The 13,794-nt window shown below is 39.8% G+C and overlaps 1 protein-coding gene across 1 annotated transcript in view; it reads right to left on the reverse strand.

Moving 5' to 3' along the window:
• Positions 1 to 13,794, reverse strand: part of CEP192 (centrosomal protein 192) — a 75,786-nt gene that overhangs the window by 24,450 nt on the left and 37,542 nt on the right. The window contains exons 24-31 of the mRNA XM_086472471.1: positions 13,689 to 13,781; positions 12,537 to 12,652; positions 9,468 to 9,644; positions 7,970 to 8,060; positions 7,021 to 7,197; positions 6,251 to 6,511; positions 5,929 to 6,047; positions 3,774 to 3,883 (exon numbers count right to left, since the gene is read on the reverse strand). Coding sequence (XP_086328597.1) covers positions 3,774 to 3,883; positions 5,929 to 6,047; positions 6,251 to 6,511; positions 7,021 to 7,197; positions 7,970 to 8,060; positions 9,468 to 9,644; positions 12,537 to 12,652; positions 13,689 to 13,781 — 1,144 coding nt within the window. The remainder of the gene's footprint in view (positions 1 to 3,773; positions 3,884 to 5,928; positions 6,048 to 6,250; positions 6,512 to 7,020; positions 7,198 to 7,969; positions 8,061 to 9,467; positions 9,645 to 12,536; positions 12,653 to 13,688; positions 13,782 to 13,794) is intronic.

Consider the following 13,794-nt stretch of genomic DNA (forward strand, 5'->3'; position numbering starts at 1 on the left):
ATCTGGAAACCTGTTAACAAACTTAAGTCTTGCAAAAGGATGTCTAGCAAAGTATGGTTTTTAGAAGAATATTATATTTATTCTGTCATATATATTACAAATTTCAGTATGGAAATATGTTCTTTCTTTAGGATGACCGTTATTTCTACTCTAAGCTTCTTTTATTCCCTCCCCCATCCCCTAACTCAGTTCCATTCAGGTCAGAAAAATCCCAATTTTCAAATATCCCATTAAAATATTTAAATCTGACAAACTCATTTTCTCCAACTTAAATATCAAAAGGACTAGTTCATATCGTTAAGATAACTTTGAATGCCAAGGCCACAGTACACACAGTTCCGGACCCAAATCACAGCATGCAAACACCATGATGGTGCCATCTTCACAATCACAGATAAAAAAAATTTTATTCAAAGGCTTAGATCCTACAAAATATAGTGAAGTACATCATATGATACCTAGAAATGCACAAGAGGATGTTGCGAAGAATACTTGATCAGAATTCCTTCCCTACTCTTTAACAACACATCCATATGCAGACAAGATGTTAATATACATTAAAAACTGAAATCATTTTGACGACCCAAGTACAGAAGTCACAAAACATTTCAGACTGCTGTAGAATAAAGAGTTGCTAGGTGTTAAATACCAACCACCACTGTCTCTGTTCAATTTGTAACTGAAGCACACCTTAGCAACGAGAAATATGAGACCAGTGTGTAAATGATCTTCGATCAGTGCAGCAAACCACACTAGTGTTAGGCAATAACTGAATTGGTAGCCTCGTAGAGGTGAGGCTGGCACAGGCCAACCAGTAGCAAGGCTGAGCACATGTCCCCTCCCAGTAAGCACCCACACACGCAGAGCCAGCCCCACAGACCAACACAGACAGAAACACTCAGCACTCACGCAAACACAAACAGCACCAATGGCCTCATCCTGTCCCCCTCTCTGGCTCATCAGGATGAAGGCTCCTTACTGAGAACAGCCATATGGACAACATGGATCCTGCCAGTTGCCAGTCCTAGGCCACACCACTCTGATGCACCAAGTGAGCAGCCTGGTGAAAAACTGACCACACTATTTCAAACACTAACGTTCATATGTAATTCCTTGTTAGGTTTTCCAAATACCTCTGCGGATTAAGACCATGAGGAACAGAGACCAAAACAACCTAGGGATCCAACTTTATATTAAAAGCAACCCTTATAGCCAAGATACTCTATTCCTTGAGCTTTTTCCAGCACCATCTCTTTAACTGTCTCCTATTTAAAAGGCAAAAAAAGTAGAAAAAACATTTAGATGTTAAAAAAAAACCCCAACTTCTCACCTAAAAGATAGCATCTCACAGAAAAGAAAAAAAATAAATCAGATTTCTTAATTCTAGGTATTGCTACTAGTTCCTGCAAAGTATTTGACTTATGAGAACCTGTAACAAAAAAACAAACTTATGGATATTCCCACTGAAAAGTCAGTGACCATCAATCTGCGTAAAATAAGATTGTACTATTCACACTGGACAACACTGGGTGGCAAGAAGGTAAGGAAGCGCTTCAAGTGTCTATCATTGTTAAAACGAGTAAGAACAACCTAGTTTACTTTTCTAAGAGGTACTCTTTCAGCATCCTTCCTTGAAGGCATATTTTCAGTGTTACACAAGTCTGTCGCATGTTCTGGGTTTGGGTTTTTAACAACAGTCTTCATCACAAATGTATTGATTGAGTACAGAAAGTAGTACATAAGAGGGCAAGGATCTCCTACATCCGAGATAAATATGTTTGACTAAATAAAACAATTGTGACTAAATAGGGAACAATAAGCTACATTTCACAAATTCAGGAAAGTACACTCTCAAAGACAGACAGAAAAACATTAAAATGCAAGAGGTAGGCCCTGTTTTCTACAGAAAGAAAAATAAATTAGAGCTACCAAAACTCTAGTACTAAGGCAACAAGTGATAACCAAGGATGTCTTGCCTCTAACACTGCCTTAACTTCAGAGAATACTCCAGAACCCAAGCATCTTATCTTCACCAGGATTTCTCCTCAACCAAGATGAATGATCAACGATCTTTACTTTTCCAAGCAAAGACTACATAGAATCTATAGGGAAAGAACTAGACTACAATATTTATTCAGGTGTAGTGCCTTAAAACAGTAAAATCTTTCCACATGTGAATAGAACTAGCTCAAGGAATAGGCTTTAACATTAAACTTGTTCAAGACACTCAAGAGATTGAACAGTTTGGGGGGTGGGGTGGTTTTTTCATGGTTTGGGTGTTGGGGGTTGTGTTAAAGACACATATACTGCATTCTTTTTTAATAAATTCCTTGCTAACACAAGCAGAAGTACATAAAAAAATAATTAAACTATTTAGTTTGGGAAGGCAAATATATATTTTCATGTCAAAGTTGTCTGCCTCTCAATTTTCAAATATATCTGTGTACAAGAAATCGAATCTTTTCCCATTATTAGTAATAAAGCAAATAGCCTCCAAATACACTAAGCATTTTTAATGCTGTACCACTCACAGACTGGGGTTTCATTTTACTAGAAGAAAAGTAGAGTAAATTGTTTAAACAGACAAGCATTGAATGAAAGAAAGCACGTTCAGTTGTGGTGGGTTGACGCTGGCTGGACGCCAGGTGCCCACCAAAGTCACCCTGTCACCCTGCTCCTCAGCTGGACTGGGGAGAGAAAATATAATGACAGGCTTGTGGGTCAAGATAAGGACAGGGAGATCACTCAGCAACTACCATCATGGGCAAAATAGACTTGGGGAAATTAGTTTAATTTACTACCAATCAAATCAGAGTAGGGTAATGAGAAATAAAACCAAACCTTAAAATACCTTCCCCCACCGCTCTCTTCTTCCTGGGCTTAACTTTACTCCAGATTGCTCTCCCTCCTCCCCTCCAGCAGTGCAGGGGGACAGAGAATGGGGGTTGTGGTCCGTTCATTACATGCTGTCTCTGCTGCTCCTTCCTCTTCAGGAGGAGGACTCCTCACAGTCTTTCCTGTTCCATCATGGGGTCCCTCCCATGGCAGACAGTCCTCCATGAACTTCTCCAACCTGAGTCCTTCCCACAGGCTGCAGTTCTTCACAAACTGCTCCAGCGTGGGGTCCCTTCCACGGGATGCAGTCCTTCAGGAACAGACTGCTCCAGTGCGGGTCCCCCACAGGTTCACAAGTCCTGACAGCAAACTTGCTCCAGCCTGGGCTCCTCCACAGGCTGCAGGTGGATATCTGCTCCACCATGGCCCTCCATGGGCTGCAGGGGGACAGCCTGCCTCACCATGGTCTTCACCACGGGCTGCAGGGGAATCTCTGCTCCAGCACCTGGAGCACCTCCTCCCCCTCCTTCACTGACCTGGGTGTCTGCAGGGTTGTTTCTCACATATTCTCACTCCTCTCTGGCTGCAGTTGCTCAGGTTTTTCCCCTTTCTTAAACACATTACCCTAGAGGCACTACCACCATTGCTGATAGGCTCGGCCTTGGCCAGCAGCAGGTCTCCCTTGGAGCCGGCTGGCATTGGATCTGTCGGACATGGGAGAAGCTTCTAGCAGCTTCTCACAGCAGCCACCCCTGTAGTCCCCCCTGCTATCAAAACCTGGCCTCATAAACCAAATACACCCGTCCAAATCAAGAATTTTGCTTCTACATTTATCAGAAAAGAAGTAGTGGTAAAATAACTAGGATTCAAGCCTAAAAGCACATTTTTCCACCGAAAAACAGGTATTACATTTTTCTTTCAGTAAGTCATTGGCTTACCTTCTGTCACAAGCTGTTCCCCTTGAAATTCTTCATCAAATACCATGTTTCTCAATAAGCTGTGTTCTGGGATTATGTGTTTTTCTACCTCAGGTTTATACCTTATAGCTCTGTTAAAGAAATAAATAAACAAGAGTCATTAAATTACACAAAGTATTGGAAACAGCAATTTGAAGAGATTGATAAGATTGGTAAGATTCCAGCATAATTTTAACATTTCTCAAATACACCAAGCTCAAATCTGCGAGCATTCGTTTGAAATTGAAATCTTTTCATAATATCAAAATAGTTGAAGAAAGACCTTATCTACTGCTGTGCAGTGAAAGCAACCACTGGAATAATGGCTACCATGCACTTGTCTTTCCAGGACAGGTGTTCTCTGCTGCCAGTCACACCTACCCAGATTTCTGATAAGCACATCAGGCATCAGTGATTTTTCCATCACCACAGGAAGCAGGAGAGTGCTATTTTGGTCACAAGTGAGAGCCTTTTGAGGGGAAAAATTGACTAGTCAGTGGCAGAGTGGCAGCATGAGCCAGTCAACAGCAGGAACACGGAGCCAAGGATCAGGAATGCCAACAGGACAGAAAAGACTGGGAGGCATATGGGTATAAATAGTCCAGGGAAAAAAGGAACACACAGGTCAATAAGAGGAAACCTGGCACTCAGATAGGTTCAGAGCCATGGAGGTGGAAAGTATACCTCAGCACTACTAACTCTCAGGGCTAAGCCACTTAGCAGGCTGCTGACTGTGTATATTTTTGGACTAAAGAACTTGAGCCACAAGTTGGCAGACTAGGCAGATTACTCATTTCACATTCCTGCCCCCAAGTCCCAAATCACTTTCTCGTTCTAGCACACAGTTACAGAATGGGGTTTGACTGGCTTACAGTACTCAGTCATTTCAAGAAATAAGCATCTCTTCCAAATTATCAAGGGAGACTTCAGAGAAGCTCCCACCAAGAAACAACTAGCTAGACCACCATGTTCAAGAACCAAATGCCATACCTGCTAATAAAATCAGCAGCAAATAATTTCACTCAGGTATCAACATCCAGAGTCTGGATTAAAATAAAGTTTCCAACACTACCTCTGTAGGTGTGCCTCAAGCTTCTCAATGGGTTTTCTGTTGATCAATACACCAAAGCTTTTACCTAAGCATTTTTGCCCTTTGAGAAGGATTCAGTGATAGCGAGCGTTACCTCAGACAAAAGAGGTCATACAAAAATGAGTAACAAGCATCTTCTGAGATATATATAAAATAAGCCAATTTTCTATCAAGAAAGTCACAAATCCAACTATTCCATTACCTTTTTATTCCAAGTCAGACAGTTTAATTCTGCTAGGTTTAATGCTTTATTTTGATAACAATAAATACAATGACTTTCATAACATTTCAGGCAATCACACTTAAAAGCAATAGCGAAATACTGCCATTCTGGAATTTTGCACTGAATGATGATTATCAGCACCTTAGTGCTCTGCTTATTCTCAACATTTTGCATTATCACTGTATACCATACATAGCACAAGTCAAAAGTGCCACTTATGTCATTAAAAGCACAGTATGCCATTTTTGTGCATTTGAGTTATGCAAATTGCAACGCAGAGTAACATAGTCTCTATTTTAGCTCGATAAGATATATTCTCCACATTGCCTTAGTGTCTTACGAGCATATGTGATGTTATTTTTCTCACACACGCATCTACTCAAACACTGTCTTCAGCAATAGAATTCAGGAAACCAAGACGCAAATCTTGTTCAAAATTTAATGCTACTGAATTTCAGTGCTACTCCTTTCAATAGCCTGTTATTTAATAATTAAAGCTACATATGTATTGGAAAGAGAGATACCAAGATAGAACGGAACTCCCTTCTGATACAAAAAGCAGAAGTTATCCCCAAACCCAACACACACAAATTCAAGAATGTAAAAAAGAAAATAACCCCCCTAGCTACAAATAAACAAACCAGACCCCCACCAAACAACCTACCAGATGTAACATTTACTAGATATCTCCAGGTCATCACCGCCTTTCAGTTTGTTCTTGCTGGTTTTGGAAGCATGTTAAAGCCATACTCATGGTAGCATACACCTCTAATTTTAACTTTGTATTAAACATCTGTCTGTTACAACAGCGAAGTACATCTTACCTACGATACTGCTGCCTAGAAACTTCGTCTCCACAGAAGAAACATACTGTTGATACCAATGTTTTTGTTTTATGGAAGTTCTTTTCCTTTTCCATTGGATTCCATGTTATAGTAATCACCTGATAAAATAATCACAAAAACCAATCTTGTTAGTACTACCATTTAGAATATGTCAACATATTACCGCAATACAAGTGAGACAGGATTTAACAAAAGTTAAGTGAGACTTTAATAAAGAACTAGTCAGATACATTCTCATATTGATCACAGTTACTTTAATGTAAATTAATAAAACTTGCTCAGAATCAGATATTATACTTACTTCATTTGTTCCTTCTCTTAGTACAAACTTCTCTGGAGATACCATCATTACCTGAGGATCCATAACTTTTTTTGTCCGTAGGTTTGTAAAGCATAGGGCTTTAACATAGGCAGCCCGAGAACCTGTATTTCTTATGCAGAAGGAAGCTTCCCTTAATCTTGCAGGCAATAATCCATCCAGTGTTAGCATGTAACTATCTGACAGATTTTTAACATTTTCTAAAGTCACATTGCTTGTTCCTCCATATCCAGATAATGGTATCTGGTTGGGGGGGAAACAAAAACAGTACTTCAAATGACAGAAAGCTTCTTACTAAAACTTGTGTACCACTGTGGTAAACTATATAGTTACAGAAAGACAAATGAAAACGCCTAAGTTGTGAACTGAAAAGACTTTGCAAGAAATAAAAAAAGCCTAGGTTTATTCAACCTGTTTCAAGTTTTACTGAAAATTAATTTAAGGCCTACCTATAAAACAAGACAAGTTCAGATTTTTTGACAGTTCCAGAATTAAAATCTTGGACTAATTTTAAGGTAGTACATAAAAATCTTTCTTCTTCCTTCACAGAGGGAAAAAGTGCATGCAAAATTGAGGCTAATGTTCAAACTGCAAAATTTAGTGCCCTCACAATCTTTAACAAGTATACAGATATGCATAGTGTGTATCTTGAAAAATTTCAACTTCAAGAAAAACAGCTATTCAGGGCTAGATTTAAAACAATTATAAAAACAAATGTTTGAAATTACTAGAAGTTAGGTTGCAACTCTTACAGTAAACTTAATTCCTGGACGTGATCGAATCCCCAGCTGTTTGATTTCCAGTTTTGCAAAGCAGCAGGTTACTCGAGTAGGCGCAAACATCAAGTATATGTTAGTATCTTCTTTGGGACGGATTTTGAGTTCCCAACTACTAGTTAAGCGTTCTTCTGATCCAAATATACTTTGCATCTATAAAACCAAATAGATCAGAAGCGAGTGACTACAACAGGAAAAACATGTAGTAGTAAGACTACACTAGTAACCCAAAATTAACTTCTTCAAATCTGGATTAACTCAGTTGACGAGGGCATATATTTAAAGCTGCAATGCTTAATATGCAACAAAGGCAACCAAGTTCAAGATACTTTCTATTCCCACACAGAGAGTATTGATGCCTCTCAGTTTAGACCACAAAGTTTTTCGCCTTCAATCCTCAATACAATAAGGCTGAACTTAACCAACGCTACATTAATTCTCTCTCAGCTTAAGATTTTAGATATCAAATCTGAACATCTGAGGAAGAAAGGGGATATAAATGTATGTGGCCTGCGTAACAAAAAAGCCTCTAGTTATAGTAATTCCTGAAGGCAAATTCCAGTTTTTCTTTCCTCCCTCCCTCCCGTACACAGTCCTTTAGAGTGAAGTCTGGAATCCCTCCTGCAATGAAGGCCACTGACAGATCACTCCACCAAGTACTGACTCTGTTGTGCTACAGCAGTTTAAAGAGCTGTAAACTGAGCTCCAGCTTGCTGCAGCACTCCTCTCATTTCAGCTCTTCCTAAGATTGCCAGGGAAGCTTATGCTCTGCTAACATGTCCATCTCAGCAGTCTCAGAGCAAATACTCACACAGCCTGTTAGTCACTGACTACAAATGAGCAACACTTCAGGGCAAAGAGGTTTTTCTTATAAGCATACTCTGATAATTGTCAAACACTAAAGAGAAATTTTCATGGCAGTTACCTGAAAGCAGTCTTGATCCTGGCCTCTTATCAACAGTCTTAAATGCTGGGTCACAGATGGAGAGTCATTTCTTAGAGTTAACTTCTGCTGACTGAAAAATTTGAAGTTTAGTTATATTTTACAGCAACTGTAAATTAACTGCATATATTTATTCATGGAAACAATGGAAATGGGACAGTCAACTTTAAAGACGTTTATAAAAAAAAATCACCTCTTGGAACAACAGAATACATTAGCTAGAAAGTTATTTCTGTATTCTCAAGCTTGCAGACCTCACAATATTACACATCATTACACATCAATCCTCATACAGCAAAACCACCCCAAAATATATATAAATACAGCTTTTCAAGTATTGTGCTTAACAGCTTGAACTTGAAAAGCAAGCAGTTGTGTCACTATAAAAATTCCTTAAAATCCTACTTTAAAACACTGTTATAATTAGATTACTCAGAGCTACTTAGTTATGCAGAAACAGGGTCTTGTGAGTAGTCTGGCCTGGATTCACTGGAACAGTCGTAAAGAACTAAATTAAGGACAACTTTTTTATTTCATGTACTTTTGAACATGATAGCACCACAGAAACTTATGGCTGCTTGGCAGCATCAGGTTGACCAAAAAGTAATTTTTTTGCTCTCTGATATGTCCTGGCATTGACCAGGCTTCTGGTGCTCAGATCCTTCCTTGACAGAGGAAGGAACACTCTCCAGCATGAAGAGCGAGTGCCTTTGTCATTTTAACGAGTCAAAGAACAATCGCAGAAAGATGTGACAAATCCTTAAACTGGTAAAAACATAAAGGAAGAGGAAAGATCATGCAGCTAGAATCAAAGAGAAGGATGAAGTGAGAGAAAAGCCTGTCCCCGCGTTTCAGTAAACGGTTTCACTAAATCATGGAATACTGAAGCTGTAAGCTTGAAACTAAAAAAGCTCAGACAAGAACCAGTCTGAAGGATAAAGTAATCATATTAGGGATGCAATGGATTCTCCATCACTAGAAGTTTAACACTGCAACACATTCAAATTCAAATAAAAGGTTGTTCAACAGCCTGTGCTATTCAGACTGTCAAATTACATTACCAGACTGGATTCTTCTATACTTAATGGATGAATTGAAGAGAAATAAGCGCAAAAATTTATTTCTAGCACAAGAAAGGTATCAAAAGAACCAATAAAATTTTTTCCATCGACTTACTTGGAAAATATTTTACTACATTTCTACTTACATAACGTACTAATCATACAGAATTAGGTATTATTCTAACAATAACTAAAGTCCAGAAGAATACAAAAAGATCAAACAAGACCAGTTTGTTTCCAAAAACTTCTTGCACACACACAAAAAATAATTGTAATATACTGCTTCTCTCACCTGAGTCATAAAACAGCTTAGTATATACAACCTGTGGATTATTAATGTGAATTAGGAGTCTTACTTCAAATCAGTGAAATATAAAATACTTAACGTGATATTCTATATGATCAGCTGCCCAACTTACACTGATGCTCCAAGGGTAACTCCTCCCCAGGCAATGAACTGTTTGTTGGACAGAATGGATGGGATGTCTAGGCAGCCAGCAGCTGCAGACACAGGCCTGTTGTCCTCAGGCTCCACCTCACCTTTCACCACCACTTCATACTGAGGCCCAGATGGCAGTACAAGGATTTTCAAAGCACTTTAAAAATAAACAAACAAATAATCTCACCACAGAACAAGATTAGCTGATGAAAACAAAACATAACTGAAAAAAAAATTATAGCTAGGCCTTTTTAAACTACCTTCTTAAGGCAAAAATACAAATACTTTTTGTTATTTTTTGACAACGGCTAGCTTTAGGCATAGTAAAATTTAAATCCTTTGGGCTGTAAACATGCATGCCACAGGTACCTCAAGCAATCTTCAGAGGTATTGCATATGGAAACAGTTCAGATAAGTATTTTAGAGACTACAGCTAGGCAAATTATTTTTTGCCCATGCTAACTTCTGATTATTTTGACATACTAATTTTGGAGAGGAATAAAGTCTGGCTGTATCTACATAAGATTAAAGAGACACCTTCTGAAACACCTGAAAAACTTCATTGAATTTTTACAAGTGTGAGATACCCAGGAGCATCAAAATTAAACTCTGAGTCCTGACAACAACAGCAGTGTTCTAAGCCACAAACCCAAGATTTTTTCCTTTGTTTCCTGGGATTGCTGTGAGAAAGAACACTAAGCCCCCAGACAGGGAACCAGCCACCAACAGCGGGCTTTTCATGATACAGCTTCTACCCTATAGGACACAAGCATGGTGCAGATGGCTTACTGCCTTCTTCAGGCAGAGCAGAGAAACAGATGGATGAGAGCATCAGGAGTAGAGATTCAAATAATGAAGTAGGAAAAAAATGGGCTAATACCTAATAGGAAAGCTGGACCTAACTAGCAAAGAAAACAGAAGAAACAAGACATAGAAACCAGGAAAAAGAAGGTGCTGCCTAATTAAGAAGGACAGAAGCCAACAGAGAAATAAAACAAAAGGCTAAAGTGTTTAGGGAAGGAAGTGGAAATTTGAAGCATCTAACCAACACCACAGGGAACAAGAGAAAAAACAATCAGAAAAACAAAATAAAAAAGAAATAGAAAAAAGGCATGGGGCAGGAAGACAAATCAAGCTTTTAAAGAACAGGTTGAAGCATTTGCTATGGCATAGACCCACTTAGAGCCAGGAAAGAAACTCAAGAACATCCACTCTAGCTGTCATTGAATTCCTGGGATGCCTACTGATAGAGCCCTGCATCCCATCAGCTAGTTTATTAGTCTTTTGTCAGCACTGGCAAGCAGACTGCAAGGTTTCCAACCTTACTGAGTACCTTGAGCCTGTAAAGCAAAGCAGTTATGCATAAGGCCATAGGAAAGAAAAGATTAATCACTCTGCATGCCTATCCATTAGGATCATACTGTTGTTAGCACAGAACTTATAATTCTTTAATTTAATGCACTGGGTAGGCCTAGATAAGCCAGACAGTGAAGCTGAACATTGGACAGATTCCTTTGTCCATTTCTTGCTCTATTATAGCAGAAACTGGAAAACATAGAATGATACAATGGTTTGGGTTGGAAGGGACCTTGAAGACCATTCAGTTCCAATCCCCTGCCATGGGCAGGGACACCTTCCACCAGACCAGGTTGCTCCCAGCCCCATCCAGCCTGGCCTTGAGCACTGCTAGGTAGGGGCAGCCACAGCTTCTCTGGGCAGCCTGTGCCAGGGCCTCACCACCCTCACAGGGAAGAATTTCTTCCTAATATCTGACCTAAATCTCCCCTCTTTCAGCTTGAAACCGTTACCCCTCACCCTATCACCATCCTCCCTGATCAAGAGTCCCTCCCCACCTTTCCTGCAGCCCCCTTTCAGCACCGAAGGCCGCTCTAAGGTCTCCCCAGAGCCTTCTCTTCTCCAGGCTGAACAAGCACAACTCTCTCAGCCTGTCCTCACAGGGGAGCTGCTCCAGCTCCCTGAGTATCTTTGTGGCCTCCTCTGGACCCGCTCGAGCAGGTCCATGTCTGTCTTGTGCTGAGGGCCCCAGAGCTGGATGTAGTATTCCAGGTGGGGTCTCACAAGGGCAAAATCCCCTCCCCCGACCTGCTGGCCACGCTGCTCTGGATGCAGCCCAGGATGCCATTGGCTTTCTGGGCTACAAGTGCACATTGCTGGGTCATGTTCAGTTTTTCACCCACCAACACCCCCAAGTCCTTCTCCTCAGGGCTGCTCTCCATCCACTCATCGCCCAGCCTGTATTGATATTGGGGATTGCTCCGACCCAGGTGCAGGACCTTGCACATGGCCTTGCTGAACTTTACGAAATTCACACAGGCCCACCTCTCGAGGTCCCTCTGGTTGGGCTTGTGACTAACAAAGAGAAAAAGCTGCTCTGGAGAAATGAGTCAGACCCCTGCCATTGTCAAAAAGCTCTTACATGACACCAGAATGGTCACTTGAACCAATCAAGTCTATTGCACAGAATGGAAGCTTGACAGGTGCTAACCATGCAAAAATATGAATGCTTACATCTGCAAAATGAACATGTAGATTAGTGTTGTACAGGATTTACATACGAACTTTTATTTGATCATCACAGCCAAAATTAAATACTTTTGTTCCTGAACTGTGCTTGAACTCTTTCATATGTAAAACAGAAATAACAGTTCCCTTGTCTCAGCAGAGTAAAGAGGGAAGCAACTGAAGGGGCTGCTGAAGTTAAGTATTTTAAAGCTTTACTGTACTTCAGGAAGAGTACCATACAGAGGGCTTCAGGGACTTACTGCATTTATTTACACTAAACTAATCTCAGGACATCTGTTGATCTGTCACGGGAAATATTAGCTACTCATTAAGCTATGTACAGCAGAAGAGGCAGGTGATCTATGGAAGAGGTGAACCCTAGCAAAAATCTACTTTGTAATGAGTGAGGACCCTCACGAAAACAACTGAAATCAAAGTTTCCTTTGTGGGTAAAATTTCCAATTTGTTCATGACCTTAAGGTCAAAAGTAGCCCTGTTTAAAACAGCATAAATTCAGTTATGTTACCTTTCTGTAGTCATTACTTTTTTTGGAATAAACAGGACAGTCACTTCTCGTTCTTCTCCAGGAAGAAGAAAAAGATCCTCAGGTTCAACAGCAAAGCAGCTGTCCTGATTTGATGTCTAAAAGTGGGCAAGGAGAAAAGGGAGGGCTGATCATTTATTTTAAGGGACTAAACATTTCTTCAACATGTAATAGTTTAGTTGTGCATCTGTTGTACTGCAGTTCAGACAACTCAAACACATCTAGCACCTTCAGAATTTTCCCATAACCCTGCACTAGTTAAACTCTTCTGAAGCTGGACACTCTAGTACAAATACTTCTAACAGAAGCATCTTAAGACATACAACATTGAAGGGGCCAGAAAGATATAAAGAATCAAACAGTAAGTACAACATGGCAATGGTACACCTCTAGTGAAGTAATATCACCAGTCTCAACAGTGGTACCGACCATTACTGCCATCAATTAGTACCCAGTATCATCATGTTAATGTGGAATTTGTGACATCTTATTTCTGGCCTCTGCTCCAAGAAATGATGGGCTCATGATCATCAATTTTTTTAATTTTTTCTTTTTAATGTAAAAGGGGACTGACTGCTCCTTCTGTTGACCCTGAAATACCAGTTTCAAATGTGTTTAGCTACCCTTCAGTCTGGGACCATATTTTCCATGGATTCTCAAGAAAAATAAAGTTAAGTAAAGAGAGATCACATATCTGAAAAGAACTCACTTCATACTTGCATTGGCAAAATGTCCACTGAAAACTAATGCAGCTTCGTTAGAAAATAAAGATGTTTCCCAAAGCTAATATTCCTCTTTGCTCTAAATAGGCTCTACTCCTTCAGCTAATTAACATCCGCTGTGCAGCACAAGATTCACTACTTTTACATATTTGTTATACGCTTGTTAAAATCTATTTGTTAAAAATCATAAAAGTATGTTAAAACAAACACGACTGAAGCTGAGCAACAAAACTCCCATATGCTTTTTCCAGTAACGTGAGCTAATCTCTTTGCTATCTCTCATTCTCTTTATGCAAACTTGTAAACCTTTTGTCAAACCACACAGTTGAGCTAGGATCCAAAGGCTCAGCTCTAGTTTCAATACAGCATTAACAGCACAAAACTCATGATTAAGAGGGAGAAGCCAACCTACCTTAACTTTCAAATATACACCAATGTTTCCAGCATTTTTCAACGGCAACTGCTGTTTGGCTGCTGAACCCACAGCAGTAGACAGATATATTGTCTGGAAAAAGTAG

The sequence above is a fragment of the Leptosomus discolor genome, chromosome 13, assembly GCF_034619465.1.
Source record: "Leptosomus discolor isolate bLepDis1 chromosome 13, bLepDis1.hap2, whole genome shotgun sequence".
NCBI lineage: Eukaryota > Metazoa > Chordata > Aves > Leptosomiformes > Leptosomidae > Leptosomus > Leptosomus discolor.